The 26,635-nt window shown below is 45.6% G+C and overlaps 1 protein-coding gene across 1 annotated transcript in view; it reads right to left on the bottom strand.

Moving 5' to 3' along the window:
• CPPED1 (calcineurin like phosphoesterase domain containing 1) overlaps positions 1–26,635 on the bottom strand; it is a 69,423-nt gene that overhangs the window by 15,122 nt on the left and 27,666 nt on the right. Inside the window, exon 3 of the mRNA XM_083585365.1 lies at positions 13,628–14,050. Within this exon, the coding sequence (XP_083441491.1) occupies positions 13,628–14,050 (423 nt within the window). The remainder of the gene's footprint in view (positions 1–13,627; positions 14,051–26,635) is intronic.

The following is a 26,635-nucleotide window of genomic DNA, read 5'->3' as shown; positions in this document are numbered from 1 at the left end:
GTGTTGGCAAAGCAGCACCCAACAACAGTTGGATCCTGTCCTTCTGCTGATGTCACCCAGTTGAATGACAGGTATGTGGTTGTAGAAAATCGAAGTTGTGGGGCAGTATTTGCCTGTGGGCCAGAGGTTTCCCAGCCCTGTTCTAATGTATGCTCAGAGCCGAACAAGATTCCAATCAGCTGTGCAGTTGGGTCTCCCTCCTCTCATTCTCGCTAATAGAAAAGCAGTTCTTGATGGACCCTAAACTGGCTCATGTTTTTGGACCTGTGGAAAGGGGTGTACCTCCATGCTACCTCGCTGATGAGAATGACATTTACTCAAGGTTGCCCACACTTTACAGAGGGCACTCCTCTATTTGAAGGTCTACTGGTCCATGCCAGGTTTAAAGGTAGAGCATGAGACGTTTGATCCCAGGGTTGTGGGTTCATGCCCCATGCTGGGTAAAAGATACCTGCATTGCAGTGAGTTGGACAAAATGGCCCTCATGGTCCCTTCCTACTCTAGGATTCGATTAATACCATCTATGAACCATAAAAAGAGAGTGAAGAGACTTTGAACTTGCCCACCAGCAGTGAGTACCTGGGCAGCAGACTGGGCTGTCACACAGATCAACTGGCCATAGAACCTTCCTCACTGGAGTGTGATGCACTGCAATTCCATCTAGAGCAAGGTTTCCCAAAATTGGGTCTCTAGCTGTTCTTGGACTACAACTCTCATCGTCCCTAGTTAGCAGGACCAGCGGCCAGTTTGGGAAAACTCTTATCTAGAGTACAGTCACAATTCTGAAGCTGGGATGCAAATGGCATGCGAATTATGACTTTTTGTGAGACCATTAGTCCCACTATTAATAGTTTTAAGGTAACACCCACCCCACACAAGTCCTAGTGTCTTTAGAGGACCCTTGCCTCCTCTCATGACATTAAATCTATGAGACATTAAATCTGGATATAAAATATGTGAGAAGGCAATAGCAAGATGAAGAGTCCTGCTGGATCAGGCCAAAGGCCCGTCTAGTCCAGCATCCTGTTCTCACAACCAGATGTCTGTGGGAAGCCCACAGACTCCCCGTTCAGGTATTCAGAGGCACACTTGTTTCCAACTGTAGAGGGAGAAGCAGGCTGTTATGGCTAGCAGACATTGGCAGTCTTATCTATGGTCCACAGAGTTATCTAAACCCCCTTTAAAGCCATAACAGCTGGTGGCCATCACATCTTATAGGTAAAGGTACCCCTGACCATTAGGTCCAGTCGTGGCCGACTCTGGGGTTGCGGCGCTCATCTCGCTTTATTGGCCAAAGGAGCCGGTGTACAGCTTCCGGGTCATGTGGCCAGCATGACTAAACTGCTTCTGGCGAACCAGAGCAGCACACGGAAACGCCGTTTACCTTCCCGCCGGAGCAGTACCTATTTATCTACTTGCACTTTGACGTGCTTTCGAACTGCTAGGTTGGCAGGAGCAGGGACCGAGCAACGGGAGCTCACCCCGTCATGGGGATTCAAACCGCCGACCTTCAGGAAACTTCAGGGAAGTTTTTAATGTGTGATTTTAGTGTATTTTTGGTTTCTGTGGAAGCCGCCCAGAGTGGCTGGGGAAACCCAGCCAGATGGCGGGGTACAAATAATAAATTATTATTATTATTATTATTATTATTATTATTATTATTATTATTCTGATCAGCAAGTCCTAGGCTCTTTGGGGTAACCCACAGTGCCACCTGCGTTCCTCTTATTGTCCATACTTTTTGCATTAAGAGGTACTTCCTTCTGTCTCTCCTGAATCTTCCAACATTTGGTCTCACTGGATGGCTGAGAAGGAGAAAAAAAACCCTCATAATAGGGCTGGGCAATCTATGGCCCTCCAGTTACTGCTGGGCTCCAACTCCTATCAGCCCTAGCCAGCATGACCAATGGTCAGTGATGAGAGGAGCTGCAATCCAGGAATGCCGGGAGGGGCACCGGTCGCCCACCCCTGCCTTATCAACAGCTCTACCTTGTGATACCTCCATTCAATAAGCAACAGAAGAAGTGTATCCTTACATGGTGAGAAAAGGAAAGGAATGCATCTCCAAGTATCGATACGGACGTGTCGCTGCAGAATCAAACCCGCTAGTGAATTATCAAGGGCTCTACTTAATATGCAAAAGTTGCTTTAGATCTGTTGGCAGTTCTGACAGATACATTGAGGGAGGTTAGATAGAATCTCGCGGAGTGAATAGCTATGTGGCATCAGAAAGTCAAAGCAAGACTCTCTTGGCTCAAAAAATGCCTCATTTATTTATTTATTAAAGCGCACCATGCCAACGGTTCATTTCAAACGCATTTATCAAATGCCCATGCTGGAAACGATAAGCCCTTGGATTTAAGCGCCCCTGAAATTAGCAGGGATTGTTCCTGAGTAAACATGATTGGGCCCAGGATAAATAATTTCAGAAAGGCCTCATTGCTTTTAAGAACGTGAAGGCCATTTAAATTGTTTTAGTGTTATCGTCGTGAACTGTTTCCCACAGCTGGGGTTAGGGAAGGGAGATTCTGCTGGTGGAGATGCAGATCTCTGGGGAGGGGAAACCTCAGGTCCAGAGGCCAAATACTGTCCCCCCCCCCCCCCCCCCGCCTGCACTATCTGGCCCTTGGGTGTCTTCCCACACCACACACCCTCCTCTGAGACCACCTCCTTTACGGGCCCTGCTTTGCACCCAAAATGTTTTTGCCTTGCTGGAATGTGCCCTTGACCCCTTAATTAGTTGATGGGGACCATAGGAAGGGAGAGGCCTCTTGTGTTCAGGCCCTGCTTGTGGACTTCCCATAGGCATCTGGTTGGTCACTGTGAGAACAAAATGGCAGAGTAGATGGACCATCAGCCTGACCAGCAGAGCTCCCCGTATGCCCTTAACCATTTTAATTGTTAATAAATAATAATAATTTTTAAAAATTTATATCCCGCCCTCCCCAGCCGAAGCTGGGCTCAGAGCAGCTAACAACAATAAAAGTAACAAAGCATTCTAAAATCAATTCATTTTAAAATCAATTCAAAATCAAATTAATGGCAACCATTGGGCTAGAGTTCTGTGAGGATTACCAAAGGAGGGGGTGTTGTGCTGTTTTAACAGGCCTGGTTTATTACACATTTTAATCGTGGGGTGTTTATTTTAATGTTTAAATGGAATTCTGTGGTGTATTTTAATCATATTTGTGTGTGTGTGTTTTGTAATTGGTTTTATGCTTGTAAACTGTTTATAAGTCACCTTGGCAATTAAGTGGCATATAAATTTCATTGACTTAGTCGTTCATTATTCATTGTTATTATTCTTACTCACAGTAGTTCATCATAGGGAAAAGTGGTCTCAATGACTGCTGGATATGGGGGCCATGACACAATCCTCTGAAGCCTAACTCCAAAGGGTTTTGGGAGGGGAAATCAACCACCCAGAGCTGCTGCCCCATCTCAGAGTGTTCCTTTTATGCTAGTCTCTCCTCCCACTCTTGGTAGATATCTTATTTCTGCCTTAATTAATAAAAAAAAAACCCCTCCAACTATAGATCGAATTACGAATCAAACATCAATGACTCTTTTCTTTAGCATAAATTAATAAAGGCGTCATTAAGCAAAAGCAAATTCTCAGAGGAAACCTAAATGGTTGTGACAGGAAAAGGAGCCCAATGGCTTAAAACCAGCATGCAAAATACATTGGCAAGCGCTATCTTGAAAGGCTGATTAAAGAAGTAATTGTAGATGGAGACTTGCAGTTTGAAAAACGAGATCCTCTATCAAGACAGGCAGATATAGCAGTCCTGGATGACCTGGTTCCTCATAGCCTGCATTCCCTTTTGAGGTTATCTTCAGACGGACAGATTGAAATCTCTCGGGTTCTTGTTTCAAGCTTTCCCCCCCTACTCCTGGACTTAGATGCAGCAGAGATCTGTGCTTTGGCAGGGCAGCAATTAAAATGGGAATTGGTTCAAAGCTTGGATCCAAGTTAGATCAACGCTTTTCAGCATAGTAACCAAGGTTATAATGGCAAAAATGCACAGGAAACTGTATCTGATTATAATTTCTGTTATATGTAGCTTTCCCTCCTTCTTAAGGAGCTTGGGACTAGTGCTGTGCACCAGATTTAGGGGAAGCCCAGATCTCGATCTGAATCAGGCCAGTTTTGAATTGGGGGCACCTGCACTTGGGCTGAGACAGACCCAGATCACCATAGACCAGAGTTATCCAGGTTGTCAGGGGATGCGAAGGCTGGAGGGCCCAGCATAATGCTCCTCCACAAGCACAGTACCCCGCAGGACTGAATCCCCTGCTTACCGGCTAATGGGAGATTTCAAACCTGTGGTCTGCTAGGGAAGGGGAAGAAACCCTACAGGACTGAACCCACCTGTTCTCAACAGTATGTGTGTGTGTAGGGGGGAGGATGTACAGCATACATAGGGTTGCATTCAGTAATGTCATTCATTCATTCATTCATTCAGCTATGCCACCCATCTGACTGGGTTGCCCCAGCCACTCTGGGTGGCGCCTTAACAAAATAAAACATCAAACGCAGTAAAATGTCAAAACATTAAAAACTTCCCAATACCTTCAGATGTCTACAGAAGGTCGAGTTGTTTACCTCCTTGACATCCAACGGGAGGGAATTCTACAGGAGGGGAGTCATTACCGAGAAGGCCCTCTCTGCCTGGTTCTTTGTAGCTTCACTTCCCGCAGTGAGGGAACCGCCAGAAGGCCCTCGGCGCTGGATCTCAGTGTCTGGGCTGAACGATGGGGATGGAGACGCTCCTTCAGGTATACAGGACCAAGGCTGTTTAGGGCTCTAAAGGTCAGCACCGACACTTTGAATTGTGTACTAGGAGCCAATGTAGATCTTTGTTAGTCTCATAAAGTGAAATATGTAGTTATTGAGATACCTTAAGCCTGTTGTGTTAATAATTTACCCTTTGCATCTGTTTTGTATGATTTATTTTTAATCTGCATTTTTGAGAAAGGTTAATAGAGAATGAGGGGTGGGGGAGATGACTTAAAATAAAAGCCTGCTTTATTACTGATGTGTTTGTTGCCCTGGGCTCCTTTGGGAGGGAGGGTGGGATATACTTTGAAATAACAACAATAATAAATGAACTGGCTTGGTTGTGCCTACAGAATCTATTGATGCTTACCTTTCTAAATGGAATGGAAATTCAGGAACAAAACAACTCTGATGGGGGGCGGAATCTCACATAGATAAATATCGCACCAGCTCAGAACGTTCCACTGGCAGGCAGGAACCGCCCCCCCCTTTTTTCAGGGTTTATCCAGGAAAGTCCACAGCAACAGCCTGCTGTGATTCTCTGCTGCTATTTCAGAGCAGTGGGGCAACCGATGGCGCTGCGCAGATCTGGCCCTCCATATTCTACCTTCTGTGGAACGAAATTGATTTCTCTCTCGTTGCCAGTGAGAAGTGAGAACACTTTGCCTCCCTCCCTGCAGGGCCCAAGCCAGCAATCTGCTAAGCCTGAGCTGAGGCAACGAGCGGCAGATGTAAAAAGGTAGCTGCGTGAGGGGAAAACGAGCACAGTGCCAAGGTAGTTCCTGCAGACTTGATGGGGCGGGGGGGGGGGGGGAGAGCCAGGGCAGTGTTCTGGCAGAAGAGCATAATAATAATAATAATAATAATAATAATAATAATAATAATTTATTTGTACCCCACCCATCTGGCTGGGTTTCCCCAGCCACTCTGGGCGGCTTCCAACAAAGATTAAAAATACATTAGAATGTCACACATTTAAAACTTCCCTGAACAGGGCTGCCTTCAGATGTCTTCTAAATGTCTTCAGCCGCCCTGAGTCCGGCCTTGGCTGGGGAGGGCGGGGTATAAATAAAAATTATTATTATTATTATTATTATTATTATTATTATTATTATTATTAAATGTTAGGTAGTTGTTTATCTCTTTGACATCTGATGGGAGGACATTCCACAGGGCGGGAGCCACTACCGAGAAGACCCTCTGCCTGGTTCCCTGTAGCTTTGCTTCTCGCAATGAGGGAACCGCCAGAAGGCCCTCAGCCTTCATGTGCTCAGAGACCAACATCGTGCCTTTGTCTAGATGCATCCATCCATGCCCCATCCATTTTGATGTGGCAGACATCAGAAGGAACATTTTCTTCCAGACTGAGGTCCACATTTCCATCTGGGAACCATTCTGGGGGCCACATGCCAGTGGCAGGCAGGGTCACAGGCAAAAGCAGGTGAAGCAACAAATGTAATTTTTAACCTTTCCCAGTAGGTAAAAGTTTACCTTTCACAGTAGGCTAGTTTCTATGATTCTACCCTCCCTCTAAGCAGCCAAGAGGCACGGCAAGCCCGCTAGCATCACGTGAGCGCAACACTGCTCTCTCTACGCGTGGTTCCCACATATCCAGAGACACGCTGCCTCCAACAATGGAGGCAAAACATAGTTTTTCATAGTCTCGTCATGCACAACTTTGTCTAATTCGTTTTCAATGCATCCATGTTTGTGGCTATCACTGCTTCGTGTGGGAGCAAGTTTGAAAGATGAACTATGTACTGAATGGAAAACTGTTTTCTTCCGCCTTGGCCTGAATTTTTCACATTCAGCTTCACTGGGCGGCCCCGAGTTCTAGTTACTACGACAGAGGGGAGAAAAATGTCTCTATATCCGCTTCCTCTACAGCATGCATAATCTTAGACGCCTCTGCTGTGCCTCTATTACTAAAGTGAAAAGAGGAAAGGGCCATGGGCCTATTGATGGCAAATAACAATCACACCTCCACTGACCCCAGCTGTTTACCACACCAGGATGTCTATGGTGGTTCGATTTAAATGGTGGCAATTTAAGCCATCCATTTCAAAATCACAAATATAAGCCAAGGGTTTCACTGAAGTTATCCTCGTAGAGATTCATGTTTCCCATATAAAAGGATACATTTCGCCTGGTTGCTATGATGATTAAAAGCATTGTTTTGCAACTAAACAGAGCCTCAAGGACAACCTGGGGGCATAATCTGAAACCACTGGCCATACAGCCCAGGTGGCTTTTGCAGTGCAGAACTACATCTGCTGTGAGATAAGAGACTGATGTCCGTTTGGCTCTCGCTTTCTCTGTGGCATTCAAGGGTACTAAGTGAGATCGCTTACTTGAAGGCTAAAGCTATAAATTCTGCCCACAGTAGATGCATTTCAAAGGCAAAAGCTCAATTCAGGCAACAACCTAAACCACGGTTTAATTACTTCAAACAACAACAACAATTAATAACAACAACAACAACAATTTATTATTTATACCACGCCCATCTGGCTGGGTTTCCCCAGCCACTCTGGGTGGCTCCCAACCGAATACTAAAAACACAACACAGCATTAAACATTAAAAATTTTGGGCTGTGTCCCATGCTGCCACTGGACAACATACTTCCTTCCTCTCTTGCCCCCTTAATCTGCTCCGGGGATTCGGGTGATACTTTGGCACTTCTGCCTGATTTGGGGGTCCACAGGGAGAGGAAAGGAAGGGTAAGTCCTGTTGCACAAGCAGAACGCGGCTTGACCAGAGCTGGATCCAACCCCTAGTCTCTGGATCTCTCCATCATCCACCCCATGCTGGCATGTGGCCCTTAACAGACTGTCCATGAGCTAAAGTGGCCCTTGACACAAAAAAGAGGTTCTCAGCCCCTGATCTTAGGTTTTCCATGTTGGCAGATCCACATCCAATGCACATTTAAAGCACACAACACCCCCAAGAATCATGGGAACCATAGTTTCTCCACCTAGAGCTACAGTTCCCAGCACTCTTAACAAACTCAGGATTCTTTGATGGAAGTCGTGAGCTTTATGTGTTAGATATGATTTAAACACATGGCCTGGTTCTGCTCTAAAAAGCACCTGAGTCAAAACAACAAAGGGGACTGGCTTCTTCAACAGATTTCATCCACCCTGCTCGTAAAACTACAATGAAGTTGACATTTTCATTTGGTATCGCAAGCTTATCGTCATGGCTTAACTTGGTGAAATTAAAAAAGTGCCAGATTTTCAATTCATAAATATTTATGATAAGGACACCATTTTATCTTTAATTAGCCCAACTGTTAAGGACACTTCTGAAGTGAGAAATTGAATTCAGTGCTTAACACCAGATGCAGCTTCTGGGGCTCGAGTTTTAGCTTGATGGCTTACAACGAACGGAATACCGAAATCAAATCAAAACAAACAAGCACACATGTTGCTCACACGGAACTGCTAAAACAGAGTAACACCAAACAAATCTTAAGGGGGGGGGGGCGGCGGAATGGAAAATAAAGTTTCCAAATGCAAATGAAAGAATAAAAAGGCTGATGTAATACACAATGGTTTCTGGATTAGAAAGGAAGAGGTATTGTCTTCTGAGTTATGTCGTACAGTGGTACCTTGGTTTATGAACTTAATCCGTTCCGGAAGTCCATTCTTAAACCAAAGCATTCTGAAACCAAGGCGTGCTTTCCCATAGCAGCGGGGGACTCAATTTACAAATGGAACACACTCAAGAGGAAGCAGAACATGTTCTGCTTCCAAGGCAAAGTTCACAACCCAAAACACCTACTTCTGGGTTTGCAGCATTCTTAATTCAAGTTGTTCATAAACTAAGCTGTTCTTGAACCAAGGTAGCACTGAATTTCAGGAAAGGAATGACAATGCAATGGAAAGAAGCAACACTGGATTATTGATTTGTTCAGCTATAAATTGGCTCTCCCATTGGTTTGGGTCCTACCCAATATATCCAATTGGACAATGCGCTCGGCAGGACGGCCTTTTGCAGGTACCATCTATCAGAAGGTATGATCTGCACTATAGAGTAATTTGGGTCGCTTGCATGGTGACACCTACCGTTTGGAACTCCCTGCTGCTGCATATTAGACTGGTGCCCGCCTCTGTTGTCTGCTAAACACCTACCTCTTTCAACTGGCCTTTCAAAGTAGAGATCATTCCCAGTTTGCACCTGTATCAGAACTGTTTTTCTTAGAGGTTTAAGATATTTTTTCGCTTGTGTGTTTGCTACCCTGGGCTCCTTTGGATGGAAGGGCAAGATCATACATTTGACCAACCAACCAACAAATAATACTCTAAAACAGACTTATAATAAAGGCTAATAATGCAGCAGAGGAAGGCACAAATGAAAAACGGCTTCTTTCCCCACACATTGGTGAGGAACCATTTTATTTCATAAAATCTATATACTGCTTGATTGCAAAAAAGAATAAAAAAAGAATAAAACAATGACATTATTAGTAAAAAAAATAATCAACACATTCAAAAAATTAAAACCAGCAATAAACTAAAAACACATCAACTTTCTAGATATCTGATTAGGCTTGCCTAAACAAGAACATTTTTAGCAGGCTCCCCCCCAAAAAAGCAATAAAGTTGCCTGTCTGATATCAATAGGCAGGGAGTTCCAAAGTTGTGGAGGGCCTTTGTACAGTAGTTTCTACACAAACTCACCCCAATGTCCTCCATTTAAGGAAGTGTAATCAGAGTTCACAAAGGTCTGTATAATAAAAGCTATGGTTTTCCCAGTAGTGATGTATGGAAGTGAGAGCTGGACCATAAAGAAGGCTGATCGCCGAAGAATTGATGCTTTTGAATTATGGTGCTGGAAGAGACTCTTGAGAGTCCCATGGACTGCAAGAAGATCAAACCTATCCATTCTTAAGGAAATCAGCCCTGAGTGCTCACTGGAAGGACAGATCTTGAAGCTGAGACTCCAATACTTTAGCCACCTCATGAGAAGAGAAGACTCCCTGGAAAAGACTCTGATGTTGGGAAAGATGGAGGGCACAAGGAGAAGGGGACGACAGAGGATGAGATGGTTGGACAGTGTTCGCAAAGCTACTAACATGAGTTTGACCAAACTGCGGGAGGCAGTGGAAAACAGAAGTGCCTGGCGTGCTCTGCTCCGTGGGGTCACGAAGAGTCGGACACGACTAAACGACTAAACAACAACAACAACAATCAGAGTTCAAGGACGTACTCCAGCCAGGGAAAATCACTCAAGGACTGAGAATCCTGCCCACAATATTGGAAGGGGCATGGGAGGCCATCATGTCAAACACCCTTGCTCTGTGTAGGATTCTGAGGTGGGGCACCAAAGAACCTAGCCATTCCCTAAAACAATCCTCTCATTTCCGCAGTGACGTTAATGTGGGCAGTGCTTTTGTAGAGGAACCACAAGACTGCGTGAGACCCTGCTCTGAGGAGATGACGAGAGACTAATCATCTTTTAGGAACTGGAATCCCGTTTCTCTCCAAAAAGCAAAATACAGGGACAAGAAAGAGAAAATAGTGACTGTTCCTGGTGAACAGAGAAGAGCTGGAACATATAAAGCAAGCAGGTGTTTGTCATTCTAGAAATGTAATAATGAGGGGTTGAACATTTTTCATCATGGACAGGAGTAAGGATCTTGAGCCAAGCAAAACAAAATTATGCTGCCTCCAGCTGGGAATAACTGTTTAGTGTGTGTGTGTGTGTGTGTGTGTAGAGGAAGCATCCGAACAGATCAGCTTACCTGGAAATGACTGTTCGTCTTCTAAAGGCATTCTATACGGCAAGAACTTGTAGAAGCAAGACTTTATTTATTTATTGCATTTATATATCACCTCCCCCCACCTCGAAAGGAGCAAGGCGGCATACACAGTCCCCCCCCCTTTTAATCCCAAAAACAACTCTGTGGAGGTAGGTTAGGGTGAGAGGTGGCCCAAGATCACCCAGTGGACTTCATGGTGTTATTTGAATTCCCAGATCTTAGTTTGACACTTCAGGTACAGTGGTACCTCAGGTTAAGTACTTAATTCATTCCGGAGGTCTGTACTTAACCTGAAACTGTTCTTAACCTGAAGCACCACTTTAGCTAATGGGACCTCCTGCTGCCGCTGCGACGTCAGAGCACAATTTCTGTTCTCATCCTGAAGCAAAGTTCTTAAGCTGAGGTACTATTTCTGGGTTAGCAGAGTCTGTAACCTGAAGCGTATGTAACCTGAGGTACCACTGTACTACAGAACCCTGGCTCTCTTGATCTCTCCAAGGACTCAAGGACTTTTGAATTCACCACTTGCTACAAGCAACGAGCTTTTCCAAAATTAAGATAGGTTCTTATTTTGTGTTCATGAAGAACAAAGTAAGAGTTTTGCTCCGAAGAGCTAGGCCTAACAACATCTTTGTTTGAAATATGTTGAATGGGACTACTTAGCTGCAATATTTTCAATTACTTATTGGTTTAAAAAAGGCATAATTTTGCTTTGTCACTATATGGGCTTTAATGGAGTTGCAGAAATTCAGCGTTGACTAAAAAATAGCTGCTTGTCCAAATACAAGATGCCTTGCCAACCTTTACTAAAATTATTGTTGTAGCAGAGGGTTGTTCCACGCCACCCCCCCACCCCCACCAATAATTCCAAATGCCCTTGCACTGCAGGGGAGAAGACAGAAAAAAGCAAATTAGAGGGGAAAGAAGAATATTTCATTTTTAAAAATAAAATAACCAGTCTAATTTTCTCCAGTTTGGATATGAAAAATTGGAATTAATATTAAGTGATTAGAAGGTTAACCTTCTTAGACTGCAAAAGCCAAACGTGGTGATGATGATGATTAATACAAAACATGCAAGAACAGGCTGATTTCATTATTTATCATCTGACTATCATAATGAAGTATGTGTTCAAATTGATTATTTGTGGGCAAAGTATGAGATGAGAGGGTGGTGGAGTAGAAAGAGAGAGAGAGAGAGAGAGAGAAAGAAAGAAAGAGAAAGAAAGAAAGAAAGAAAGAGTGTATTATACTTGACTGACAACATCCTGCAAAGAAGGTTCTTCAAGTTGTTTTTTTTTTAAGGAAACAGAACAGCTCTGTTACTAAGGAAACTGAGCTATGCAGAGCTCACAGTTTCTGAATCAGGGATTATTTCATAGCAAACTTAGTTACGCTATTGTACAATGAGCTGCCTAGCTGCCCTCTCTCTGTTCGGCTTAATTAATAAGAATATTTAACTGAATGGGAAAGAGATATCCTATTCAGCTAGCTATTTGTTCTGTACCAAGCAGTCCTGTTTACAAATGTATTACATGCATGCAGATGGGGTCGTATGCAGACAAGTGAAGCCCTTTTCAGGTGTTTGGAAGAATGCAAGTCCGCATTCTGTGTGGAGGAGGGTTAAGTGGGTGCACACATAAGCCCCGCCCCAGTGACCCCAGCAGGCAGTGTCATTGGCTCTGGCTCCACCCAGTAATGGGGTCCCTGCCTTCTGCCGCACCAGTCACCACTGCCCAAGGGCGGTTACAATCAAACTAAGAATAGGTGCATGGGAGATGGCAGAGGAAGGGGAATGGAAATGGAGATAGGGTTTTACCATATTTTTCGCTCTATAAGATGCACCGGACCATAAGACGCACCTAGTTTTTAGGGGAGGAAAACAAGAAATAAGCCTCCTGAGCGAAGAGGGAGTGCTTCTCCCTCTTCGCTCAGGAGGCTTTGCGGGGCTATCCCTGAAGCCAGGAGAGCAAGCGGGATCAGTGCGTACTGATCCCGCTTGCTCTCCTGGCTTCAGCGAAAGAAAGCCTCCTGGCTTTCCCCCGACCTCCCGCAAGAGCCGCATGCTCTTTAAAGGGAGCGTGGCTCTTGGGGGCTTTTCTGGGAGGTGGGGGAAGGGACAGAGCCATGTGCTCTGTCCCTTCCCCCACCTCTTGCAAAAGCCAGGGAAGCTGCGTGAAGCCTCCGCAGGGAAGTGGGATGAAGGCTCCCCTGCGGAGGCTTCACGCGGCTAAGCCAGAAGCTAGAACAGCACAACACTCCCTCTCGCTGTTCTGGCTTCTGGGATAGCCCACGAAGCCTGCATTCGCTCCATAAGACGCACACACATTTCCCCTTACTTTTTAGGAGGGGAAAAGTGCATCTTATAGAGCGAAAAATACGGTAAATTAATAATAGCAGCTGCAGCAGCAGCAACAACAGCAACAACAAACATGTTAGCAGCTTTTCTAACAAAGTAGGGCAGAGTACTGATGTTTATCTGAGCTTCTGTCATTGGTATCACTGCAGCTTACAAGAAGGGTTCTGCTGCACCAGAATGGTTCTGCTGCTGTGTTTGCACCACACTAACCTCTTGAGAGTCCCATGGACTGCAAGAATATCAAACCGATCCATTCTGCAGGAAATCAGCCCTGAGTGCTCACTGGAAGGACAGATCCTGAAGCTGAGGCTCCAATACTTTGGCCACCTCATGAGAAGAGAAGACTCCCTGGAAAAGACCCTGATGTTGGGAAAGATGGAGGGCACAAAGAGAAGGGGGCGACAGAGGACGAGATGGTTGGATAGTGTTCTTGAAGCTACCAGCATGAGTTTGACCAAACTGTGGGAGGCAGTGGAAGACAGGAGTGCCTGGCGTGCTCTGGTCCATGGGGTCACGAAGAGTCAGACATGACTAAACGACTAAACAACAACAACCTCACACCTCCTGGTAAACTGCAGCGATGCTGTTGATGGGAGGTAAGCGCTGCCACCCCATCAGCTGCAGCTGCATATTGGCCCACCCCCATCTTCCCCCTGCAGACTGAAGTGGTCCTCTAAGCCCAGAACTGGTCTGCCTCTCTCTGATCTACGAAGGAACCCCGTACCTGCTTTGTGGAACTTCTCCAAGAGCTCGTGCCGAATGGACTTCTCCAGGTTGAAGTAGTCGTGGTCTTCATCGGGTTCTCTCAGAAACAGAGGGATGTGCTGGAAGACAACAGCATGGCGGCACTTTCTCGCTTCGGCCATTGCAAGCTGCTGCTGGAGCCACTCATCCTGGGCCTGTTTTAATTCCAAGCACTTGGAAGCATCAAAGTACAGCTGAGAGTTCAGCACGAGGAAGAAGACCCCTCCGACCCAGAAGCTGAAGTAATCGTCACCCCACTTTTGGCAATAATCTTCAATTGTTTCAGGAGTTGGCGTGTTCCCAAGGTCGTGGTTGCCACTGACGAAGACCAGGGGGATGTCACTGCTGACACCCTTCAGGGTGCTTTTCAAGTCATGTATTTGTGCCTCCCGCCAGGGTGTCCCTACAAACCAAAAGGATTAGACATTATTTCTGCAGGATTTTTACCAGTTCTGGCTCCCTCCTAACCTTTCGACATCTGCCACTCTCATTATGCAAAGAACTTGATTATCAAAAGCCCAACCCCCAAAAAAGACCAATTAAAAAATACAATGATCTGGAAAGGTATAATTCAACAAACCGTGAAAAGCTGAGCAAACCATCGGAGCATTTGATCTGCCATTTTTTTTTTTAAAAAGATTATTTTATTTGACATGGCTTGGCAGGAGTGATTCAGGAAAGGTTCCATAAATATGTAATGGCATTTGCATGAAAATCTGTCGGTCTTCAGTTCATGGGCTGGGACCCACATGCGGGTCATAAAAAAAGAAGACAGGATCAAAAATCACAATTCAAAGCTAGCTTGCTTCTCGAAAGCATTTGAAGACTAACCTGGTTTGGACATAACAACAAGCCACAGTTAGTTGGAAACGAAAGCCTCCGAGTTCCTCCTTGCAGGTATGTTGGAGGAAAAGCACACAACACTAAACCACAGGCTTTATATAATGAGAAAACTCAGTATTCTCCCTCTCTTAGAAGAGAGTCTAAGCTGGAGAGGTGTATTGTTCTGCAGTACATTAGGATGTGCGGAGCCTGTGACCCTCTCTATATGTTGGACTCCAAGGCCCATCAACCCCAGCCAGCATGACCAATGGATAGGGATGGTGGAAGGTGGAGTTCAGCCACATCTGAAGGGGACGTGGTACATATTTCTGCAGTCACAGATTGAAGGATAATGCAGGGCCATCTCCTCCAATAAGGAAGTGGTGGGAGACCACAGGGAAGGAATAGCTGGCATGGACAAGGATACCTTACGGTGCCTGTTGGCTTGCAATGCTGGCTGCAAATCTTCTCAGATCTTCTGAGAACAATCTGCTAGTGATGCTGCTCTAACTAAGCCTAAGTATGCGTAAACCACATGTTAGTCATACTCAGAGCAGACCCACTGAAATTAAATAACATGACTTAGTAGTTATTTAACTGAGTAGAACTCGGTTCAATGCAACCCTTGTTTTTCGCTTTAAGCGCCAGGCAGATTTTTCTTATTTCCTAGGCTTTTAACCCTTAATTTGAAGGGCGGCACTGTGACCTCTTTTAGTGGGGAGGACCTGTAGTCCTGCCCCTTTTTTTGTTATCTGTGTTTTTAGCCTTCCATTTGTTTAGCTTTAAGCCCTTCACTTGTATTGCTGTACTCTAAGGCTTTTATTGTTAATTTCAATGTGCTCTAATGTAAGTTGCTTTGAGTTACTTTGTAAGGAAAGCAACTAACAAATTAAAAAAAGTAACGATGATGATGATGGTATCTATTATTGCATATAGCTTAGTCGGTTAGAGCGTGGTGCTGAAGGAGCATCTCCACCTCCATCGTTCTACCTGGACACTGAGGTCCAGTGCCTAGGGCCTTCTGGTGGTTCCCTCACTGCAAGAAGCCAAGTTACAGGGAACCAGGCAGAGGGCCTTCTCGGTAGTGGCACCCGCCCTGTGGAATGTCCTCCCACCAGATGTCAAAGAGAACAACAACTACCAGACTTTTAGAAGACATCTGAAGGCAGCCCTGTTTAGGGAAGCTTTTAATGTTTGATGGACTACTATATTTTAATATTGTGTTGGAAGCCACCCAGAGTGGCTGGGGAAACCCAGACAGATGGGTGGGGTATGTATAAATAAATAAATAAATAAATAAATATATGATGATGATGATGATGATGATGATGCACGTGCCTGCCTTACAGGGGTTTGGACTAGATGATCCTCAGGGTCCCTTCCAACTCTACAATTCTATAAACTACATCTGCATCCCACCTTTTTTCTCCAAACAGCGCAAGGTGGTATAAGCACTCCTCTCCCTCTCCATTTTAACCCTACAGGTAGGTTAAGTTGAGAGACAGTGACTGCCCCTAAGTCACTCAGGGGGCTTTGTGGCTCAATGGGGATTTGAACCCTGGTCTCCCACGTCCTAATCCAGCACTGTAACCACTGTGCCAAGTATTAATGCAACTAATAATTTTAAACCCTGCCTTCATTTCCATTTCCCTTCCTCTGCTGTCTACAGAGCATCTCTTCTTAGACGGCAAACCCCTTGGGGAGTGCTGGCCGGTGCCCATTGGGACTGGTAGGGGAGAAGGCAGGGAGCCGATTAAGAGCCAGAGCCAATGACAGGCAGAACCAGTCACGCCTAAGTCCCTCCTCCTCCTTGCTGAGTTCTACCCGGAGACTAAGGTACTCATAGGCAGTGCCAGTCCCTGGGAGAAGAGGAGCTGGCTGAGGGCAGATTGAGCAGTTCTCCATTTGCCTTAACGAACCAGCCTTTGGGGCAGAAAACTCTCCTCCCCTTCTTTATAAGGTGGCCAGGAACACAGAGGGCTTTTTTCAACAAAATCCCTGTCTCCAGCTGAAGAGCCTGCTTCCACACTAGGAGAGGAGCCAGGCTGCCTTCACCCCAGCTTGCTGTGGTCAGCAGAGGCGACATTGGCAGACTATTCTCTCAAAGTGCTAATCCATTTGCTAATAAATCCAGTGTTTAACTGACCTTGGCCGTGCCTGCTGCAGAGGACGCTAGTACAGAAAGAGGAGCCATTTATAATGCATCAGTTGACAGATCCCTCCTGCAGCTCTGCTAGTCTCTGTGGGGGCAGGTAGGTATTAGCTAGAGTTTTAGCAAAGTGGAACTGGTCCTGAATGGACAAGTATCCTCTCATCTCTGGGGGAAAGAAACCACTGCAAACTTGTTTCCCACAGATCATTCTAAGAGAGAAGCAAAGCTGTCAAGGAGCCAGCTCGGTGCACCGTAGGGGTGGGGAGCCCTTAGCCCTCTCCAGAAACTCTTGGAATGCAGCTTAGATCAACCCTGACCACTAGGCATGCTGGCTGTGGCTGACAGGAGCTGGAGTTCAACAACATCTGGAGGGCCTTAGTTCCCTACTCCCTGATGTAGCTGCTGGAGAGGGTCAGACTAAGGAGACTGAAGTTCAATTCTCTGCATCAGCTGCAATGCTCACTGGGTGACCTCAGGCCAGTCACAATCTTTCAGCCTGCTCTACCTCACAGTTAAATGCCACATGTGCAAGCCATGCATGCCACTCAACGTTCTCTAGATGCGAGGCGGACTATCAATAAAAACAATATATATTTCAGTTATACCCTCCCTTTTCTGCAAGGAGCTCAAGGCAAGGCACATGGCTCCTTGCGTTTTATCCTCACAACAACCCTGTAAGGCGGATCAGACAGGGAGATAACTGCCTGCCCAAGTTCACCCAGCTGTGCTTCATATGGCTGAGTGGGAATTCAAAACCAGGTCTCCTTGGTCAAATACTACACGAGGGGTGCTGAGACTTACGGGAGCTACGCTGTTTATTTGTTTGTTTGAACCGGGACCCTGAGGTCCAGTGACTGGTGGAAGTTACTGGCTCAGGTGGGTGGCTTCCTGTTAAGAATAAGTATCTATCTGAGCACATGCTGAGTGCGGAAATTTGTAACCAATACCTGAACCAAGATCACAAGTCCTTTTACACAAAAATCCTCTCCTGGTTTCTCCCTAAGCATTCAAACCAGTTTAGGGTGGTGGTGGAATGGAGAATGTTTTTAGGTGCTGCTGTTGTTTCATAACGGGGACACTTTTGCCAAGAATGAAGACTATCAATGACTACTAGCCACAATTGTTATGCTCTACCTCCATTTTTGGAAGCAGCAGGCCTAAGAATACCAGTCATTGGGAATTGCTAGAGGAGATAATGTTGCTGTGCTTGGATCCTGCTTGCATTGGCACCTGACTGTGAGAACAGGATGCTGGACAAGATGAGTTTTTGGACGATCTCTTCTTATGTTTTTACTGTAAAACTACCAGGAGCACCCAATCCACCTCCTTCACCCCTGGACCAGATCACACTGCCATGGCAGTGTGGATGTTACTTACATTACAAATTGGTGAGCCTCCATGGCCTTTTTCCTTATCAGTCGGGGAAGCTTCAGCCCTCCAGCTATTGCTGAACGATGACGTCTGTCATCCTTACCCCTTGGCCATCCTTGCTGGTGCTGATGGGAAGTGGTAGTTCAGAAACATCTGGAGGGCAACAGGTTCCCCACTTCTGGCCTAGAAGGAGATACCCAGTGGTGCTTTGTTTTTGTTCTGACTTTGACCTAGTTTTCCTGGAGGTGAGTATACCTGTGCCTCAGCTCCTCCCTTCAGACTGCAGGTGGTGTGTCAGTGGGCCGCCTGATGGAGTGCTTCCCTGCCTTCAGCATTTCCTGAGCAGAGAAAACTAGGTGAAGTGGCTGCCCAACTCCCATACAGGCAAATGATTAGGCTGTGCCAAACTGCAGTATAATATGAAGTTGTTGCTTTCAACAAGCTGATTTATCACTGTGAGATGTGAAACAAGAGGGGATATCCTAGAACAAAAAATGGTATCAAGGGAGGTTTCTTATGCTTTAAGTGGGAGAAAAATGTCCTTCTAGAAAAAGGAAAAGACGAGAAGCAGTGGAGAAAATTCACACGTCAGTTTTAGAATACAGTCATACCTCGGGTTACAGACGCTTCAGGTTGCGTGTTTTCGGGTTGCGCACTGCGCCAAACCTAGAAGTACTGGAATGGGTTACTTCCGGGTTTTGGTGCTCGCACATGCGCAGAAGCACTAAATCGCACTTTGCGCATGAGCAAAAGCGCCGAATTGCGACCTGCGGGTTGCGAACGTGCCTCCCACACGGATCGTGTTCACAACCCGAGCGTCCACTGTATACAAAATGTTGCAGTGTGGAGGGCTATTGTTCAGGGCCCAGAAGAGGACAGGCTGGGCTGGCACACTGAACAAGAGCACTTCATGCTGCAACATTTTGTTGAAGGACTCACTTGTCTTTTCGTTTCGTTTTTCCGAAAGCCTCCTGGTCACTGGGTTAAAGCTGACTAAAAGTCAAGAGGTAGCAAGGTTCATAGGTTATGAAGGACTTGATCACAAATTTATTGAGCTGCACGAATTATTACAGCTGGGAAGTGGAAGGGGCAAGCAGAATATAAAATGGAAGAACAGTATAAAGAGGTGTGGGATATAGCTAGTAACAATAAATTAACATGTGCCATTAAGGTAAGACAGGGAACATGCAGGAGAAATGATTCTGAGGAGATATGGAGGGTGCCTGTAGAATTTGTACTGTTAAAATGAAAAGGGGTCAAACCATTGCAAGAGGTGTTGAAATCGTGGGAGGTTTGATAGTTACAATGGAATGGTCTCGGTGGTGGGGGTGCAGATTTTTATTCTTATTTATTTATGATTATTACTTTGTCAAAAAATAAAATAAAGATTTTTTTTATTAAAAAAAAGCCTCCTGGTGTATATGTGTGTGTCTGTGGGGCAATCTTTTCTTGATCAAAATGCCAGATACAGATCAAAATAAATACAGGCACCCCCCATTTACACTTGTTCTACTTGTGCACATCCACGTATATGTGAGGCACCGGAAAATAATTAGATAATTCAGTTCAAACCTGGAAATGGTGGGAGAGAGCTGGAGAGTCCTTGTGGCTCGTGAGGAAACCCTCCCCAGAGCCCAAACCAAAGAGACTGGAGTGGGATTTGTTTGTGCTGCTCAGCCTCTCCACCTAACAGCTGTCACACGGGGTAGCTGCTGCTGCTGCTGCTTTCCTGAGCATCCTCCAGCCTCCTGCCAGGCCCAGAGCTTCAATTCTAGTTGCGGACATTTTTGGATGCAGTATTTTTAGTATGCATTAAAGGAAAAGCGACAGAGAGGGCATTTAAAGGGTGTTTAGAGGGTGCTCCCCACTTTACGCGATTGCACTTATGCGCATGGGGGCCCAGAATGTAACCCCGAAAAGTGGGGAGTCACCTGTGAATACATAAAATGTGTTGGTGCTCCCACAGTGAACTGTTCCTGGACACCACTCACATAGGCAAAGTCCATAGCTGACTACAATAAGCTATGAGTGCAATAAGCAAAACAAGGTGAGCCAATGTAGATAATACTGATGGACTAACGGTCTCAGTCAGTATAATGCAGCTTCCTTGTTGCTGTTATTTAGTCGTTTAGTTGTGTCCGACTCTTCGTGACCCCACGGACCAGAGCATGCCAGGCACTCCTGTCTTCCACTGCCTCCCGCAGTTTGGTCAAACTCATGTTAGTAGCTTCGAGAACACTGTCCAACCATCTCATCCTCTGTCGTCCCCTTCTCCTTGTGCTCTCCATCTTTCCCAACATCAGAGTCTTTTCCAGGGAGTCTTCTCTTCTCATGAGGTGGCCAAAGTCCTGGAGCCTCAGCTTCACGATATGTCCTTCCAATGAGCACTCAGGGCTAATTTCCTTAAGAATTTGATCTTCTTGCAGTCCATGGGACTCTCAAGAGTCTCCTCCAGCACCATAATTCAAAAGCATCAATTCTTCGGTGATCAGCCTTCTTTATGGTCCAGCTCTCACTTCCATACATCAAGACTGGGAAAACCATAGCTTTAACTATACGGACCTTTGTTGGCAAGGTGATGTCTCTGCTTTTTAAGATGCTGCTTCCTAGCACCTTTTAAAAAACCAAACTCATATTTCCCCCCCTTCTAAAAGAACGCAGCTTCCTAGCACCTTTTAAAAAAACCATACTCATATTCCCGCCCCCCTTCTATATATACTGTGTACAGTAACAATAGCAGATTGGATCAAATTAGGCAAATGTACAAGAACCCTTATTTTAAAAGCATTTTGCAGCATGGAAACACAGCTGACCCACAAATTAATTGTATCAGCTTGCCTCACTCAAAGCTTTTCACAGTGAGGTAAACACTGTGGAAATACAACTACAAAAGGTAAGCAGCAACAAATTCTTATGCTAAAATTCTTAAGTGACTGTGAACTTCACCAACAGTCCATTTATTTTTTGGCATGCTGACCTTTGAGCAGCTTAACTATTCCCAGAATTTTAATCTACTATATTACAGGAGCGATTGTGAATTTAGTTCATCTCCTTAGACAGCAATGACATAGGAATCCACTTAACTACCTTTCCCGCCCCCCGCAAAGATTATTCTTCTACCCACCGCTGTGAAAATAATCACCATGCTTCATTTAAGCACAGCTCAGCTCTTCCAACTGATATTGGCACCTCGGCCCATTTGTGGCTGACTTTATCAATTGCAGTCCATCACAGCTAGCACTTTAGCCTGGTTGCTTTCATGGGGAAATCAAAAGGCGATTGCTACGATAATTGCACAAAAGTTACAATAACATGATTTTAAAATGTACCACTAAAGAGCCGACTGGGCTTGGTATTTACTGATTTTCTAAAAAAGAAAATCAAGGTGCACAAAGTGTTACACATGGTTCTCAGCCCCCTCCACATTTATGGAAGCTCTGAAACCCCCATAGCCCAAAAACAGCTCGGAAGATGATCCTGACCAGAACATATTGTTTTCTTCTGATCATTATTAGTTATATTTCAATTATGATTACAGTTGTACCTTGGTTGTCGAATGGAATCCATTCTGGAAGTTCATTTGACTTCTGAAAACGTTTGACAACCAAGGCACGGCTTCCGATTGGCTGCAGGAGCTTCCTGCACTCAATCGGAAGCCGTGGAAACCGCGTCAGACGTTCGAGTTCCAAAGAATGTTCACAAACCGGAACACTCACTTCCGGGTCTGCGGCGTTCGGGAGTCAAAACGTTCGAGTCACAAGGCATTTGGGATCCAAGGTACGACTGTACTTATTATTCTTTGGTGGCGCTGTGGGTAAAACCTCAGTGCCTAGGACTTGCTGATCGTATGGTCGACGGTTCGAATCCCCGCGGCGGGGTGAGCTCCCATCGTTCGGTCCCAGCTCCTGCCCACCTAACAGTTCGAAAGCACTCTTAAGTGCAAGTAGATAAATAGGGACCGCTTTATAGCGGGAAGGTAAACGGCGTTTCCGTGTGCTGCGCTGGTGCTGGCTCGCCAGCTGCAGCTTCGTCACGCTGGCCACTGACCCGGAAGTGTCTGCGGACAGCGCTGGCTCCCGGCCTCTAGAGCGAGATGAGCACGCAACCCTAGAGTCGGACACGACTGGCCCGTACGGGCAGGGGTACCTTTACCTTTTTTTTATTTATATACCACCTTTCTCCCGGGCAGCTTACAACATTTAAAAACAACATTACAAAATGCAAAAGAATAAAAAGAATAAGACAAAGGACCTTTAGAAATCCCATGTACCATCCCAGCAGGGACCGAGTCAATAAGGGACATGGGTGGCGCTGTGGGTTAAACCACAGAGCCTAGGGCTTGCCAATCAGAAGGTTGGCGGTTAGAATCCACGCAATGGGGGGAGCTCCCGTTGCTCAGTCCCTGCTCCTGCCAACCTAGCAGTTCGAAAGCACGTCAAAGTACAAGAAGATTAATAGGTACCGTTCTGGCGGGAAGGTAAACAGCGTTTCCATGCGCTGCTCTGGTTCGCCAGAAGCAGCTTAGTCATGCTACCCACATGACCCGGAAGCTGTACACCGGCTCCCTCGGCCAATAAAGCGAGATGAGCGCTGCAACCCCAGAGTTGGCCACGACTGGACCTAATGGTCAGGGGTCCCTTTACCTTTTTACCATCCTAGCAGGGACCAAGTCAACACAGTAGCACCTCTGCTTATGTTACCCTTGGGTAACATAAACTTCGGGTTGCAAAAGCAGCAAACCCGGAAGTGTTTTGCTGCGTGTGCATGCGCAGAAGCACTCTACTGCGCTGTGCACAAGCGGTCTGCTACTGCGCACGCATGCGCAGAAGCGCTCTCTCTGGTTGTGGAAACCTCAGGATCCGACCGGAGCTCCGGAATGGATCCGTCCGCAACTGGAGGTACCACTATAACACTTAACTGCCTGGCCAATTTCCCCAAGTCTCAGAAAAGCTTTGCATCTTGCTGAAACATCAGGTCTTCCTTTAGAACTGAGCTGTCGAGGTCCTGATCGGCTCTGCCTAGTTTAGCCTATTCCTGCTCTTCTACCTGCTGGCTCTGGATGTTGCCGATGGAGACTTCACTTTGTCCAACCTTAGCTTCGTGTTACCTACTGAAACACGACCTTGACAGACATGGCTCTGCCACACTGGCCACCACCTCACTAAGATACACTACAACTTGCATCCTTCCCTTGCATGAGACCAGAATGCCCAAATATATGGGTTGCAAAAAAATCCGCTGTTTTATGAACATTCATCTTGAATTTTTGTTTATGCGACTTCCCGTCAATCTTTCATTATCCAACACATTTTACTGCATTTCCCTGTCGTCTTCCTAACTGCAAAGAATCTGGGTGTTTTTTTTTAAGATAGAAGACATGGATTTGTCATGCCCAGGGTGCTTTAATCCACTTTAACAGAGGAAACCTAAACTTCCTGCGTGTGACTGAATCCCTCCTGCAAAATTGCAACAGTCTAGAGGTGACCAAAGCCCATAATCTGTCACAGTGGGGTAGCTTTTGCTCTTTCAGGTTGTGTATGTGGTGGTGGGAGAACGATGCCTGGCTGCTGTGCTGGTGCTTCCTGCTGGTGTTAATGAAAGTGGCAGAACTAGTTACCCATCACTGGAGATGGCCAGGAGACGAAAAGGCACAGGAGGAGCAGCTAGTGATGGAGCAGAGAATTGCAAAAGAGCAGCAGCCATTGTCCCATTAGGTTTCACTTCATGCCTAGGTTTGTGCTGGGTCAGGCTCAGAGGACGTGCTTGCCTGGCTGCCCGCTTGCAGTTGGGAAAGATGGAGTGTGCTGCTTCGCCCAAGCCAGCAATTATTCTCCCTTGCAGCAGCAACCTGAGCAAGTGAGTGCAGTCGATCCTGGCTCCCAGAGTATGTGTCCATGTAGACACCTAAAAGAGAGTTTCATCTCTTATATTCCAAAACGATCACCGCACTCCGCAGGTGAGGGCCTCCCGCAGAAATGATCTCTTCAGGGGGTCCATTCCACACAATGTCAAAAGCCGGTCTTTAGTGTGGCGGCACCTAGATTTTGGAACTCCCTCCCCGTTGCATATCAGACAGACACCGTCTCTCTTGTGTTTTCAGCATTTGTTGAAGACTTGCCTTTTTCAACCAGCCTTCGAAGTGGAGTTCTTTAATCCCGGTCCGTTATCTGGAGTAGATTTGAAATTGTTTTCATGTGTGCCTGTTGGGAAATCTCTTTGGGAGGCTTTGCAAAAAGTGTAAGTGAAATGAATAATATGAAAGCCTAGAAATGTCATTTCTACCACCAACAGGGATTGTTGGATAGTTCTGCAGTTCCTCTGCTCCCCCAGATTTGTAACTGGAAATTGGCCAAATAGTTTACTGCTCACTTATAACCAGTGCTTCTTTTTCTAGAAAAAAAAGGTGCCGGTATTCACCATGAAGTTGTTACGGTAAGTGCCACACATTTTAACAAACAGAGAGAAAGAGAGAGAGAGGCCGGTATTGTGTACTGTTGAGTACCTCCTGAAAAAAAAGCACTGCTTATAACATAGCCATATATCAATCAATAACTGCATCTGTAGTTAAGACTATAATTGCAGGGGGGCACATAGTTGTAACAAAATGCCACTGAGATGAGAGCAAAGTGCGTATGTTACACACTGTAAAGCACAAAGCAACAACCTGACCATGTACTTTCACTGCTAACATGGAGCTTCGATGTTGGACAGAGTCAGAGGTGGAGAGTTTGTGGTTTATCGCCTAAATGAGGCTGAAAAACACAGGATGTTCTGATAGAAGGCTGTGTGAGATGAGCCTGCTACGTGGGAAGATTTCTAACGGTTCTTGGCAGTGGCCATTCTGTACTCTTACGCATCAAAATACTAGCCATAAGTGGAAAATAAAACAAAATAGCAATTTCTGTTAGGTAATGAAAGCAATGTGATTGTAAGGGTTGCCACTCTATAGGAGTCTCATTTGGTGCAATTAATTGGGGGATGATTTGGACAGTTATAAATAAAATGGGGGAGTGTCAACTGAAGAGAGTTGGGGTTGTATTCTTTTCTAGTCCTACTCAGAGTAAACCCATTGAAATTAATGGACACGGACAACTTAGGTTCATTAATTTCAATGGGTCTACTCTGAGTAGAAGTCTGTTGGAGACAACCTATGGATCTGGGGAGGATTCTGATGGCAAATGAAATGGATCGAGAGAAAAGAGACTGAATTTGGGGAAATCTTGAATTAATCAGGCAATAAATAAATAGCAGGGATGTAAATACCTAAAAGCTAAACTAATGGACTGATCTACCACAGTTTCATGGTAGACCACCTTGGGTTCCACGAACAAACAAACAAAAAGCAGGATAAATGTGAGAAAAATAAATGAAATAAGTCTCTGCTGCCTTTTCGTGGTACAGCCTGCAAGACATCTAACCAATATGCAAAATACTAAATATTTTGCTTCCGTCTGCCAGCTTCTTATTGCAGGTGGAATCTGTTTGCATATGGAAGCTTGCAAACCGCTTGAGAGACAAGTCCCTTTGACGAAGCCCAGATGGAGCAGACGGCTCTGACTTAGGCCAGTGCAATTCCTCATGAGTAAACTTGCATAGCACTGGCTCCCAGCCATGCGGACCTCAACAGAAATGGAGGAAGCTTCCTTTACAGCAAGTCAGGCCATGAAATAATAATAATAATAATAATAATAATAATAATAATAATAATAATAATTTATTTACACCCCGCCCATCTGGCTGGGCTTCCCCAGCCACTCTGGGCGACTTCCAACAAAATATTAAAATACAGTCATGCATCAAACATTAAAAGCTTCCCTAAACAGGGCTGCCTTCAGATGTCTTCTAAAAGTCTGGTAGTTGTTGTTCTCTTTGACATCTGGTGGGAGGGCGTTCCCCAGGGCGGGTGCCACTACCGAGAAGGCCCTCTGCCTGGTTCCCTGTAACTTGTGGCCAAGAAGGCCATTCAGCTGCCTCCCTCATAAATCAAAAGCGGACTTCTCGGCCCCTTTGCATACACTTCAGGTGGCATCCTTAAGCATCTGAGAACATAAAAAGAGACTGTTGGATCAGGCCAGTTGGGCATCCAGTCCCACAGTGGCGACCCAGATAGCTGTGGGAAACCTGCATGCAGGACTCGAAAACAAGAGCCCTCTCCCCTCCTGCAGTTTCCAGCAACTGGCATTCAGAAGCACTGATGCCTGTGGAGGCAAAGCACAACCATCGTGGCTAGTAGCCTCCGAGAGTCTTACTATTATGGGGCCTCTCTCACTCAATCTTCAGCAAGCGGGGTCACTAATAATGCCCAGATTTATAAACATTAAACAGTTCAGAAATGTCTCTAAACATATTATAAACAGAAGCCACCCAGAATCAGTTGCTTAGCCTATAATAATCACATGATACTTTGTCCCCAGTAACTTGTGTGTAAAAATTTGATCAGCTTAAAAACACATGAACGAAAATAGTAATTTTTTTTGCTCTATAAGACTCACTTTCCCCCTCCTAAAAAGTAAGGGGAAATGTGTGTGTGCGTTTTATGGAGCGAATGCAGGCTGCGCAGCTATCCCAGAAGCCAGAACAGCAAGAGGGATCGCTGCTTTCGCTGCACAGCAATCCCTCTTGCTGTTCTGGCTTCTGAGATTC

This window comes from Podarcis filfolensis (genome assembly GCF_964270895.1).
Source record: "Podarcis filfolensis genome assembly, chromosome: 14".
NCBI lineage: Eukaryota > Metazoa > Chordata > Lepidosauria > Squamata > Lacertidae > Podarcis > Podarcis filfolensis.
Note: the sequence above shows the minus strand (reverse complement) of the source record. Positions and strands in the feature narration are given on the sequence as shown.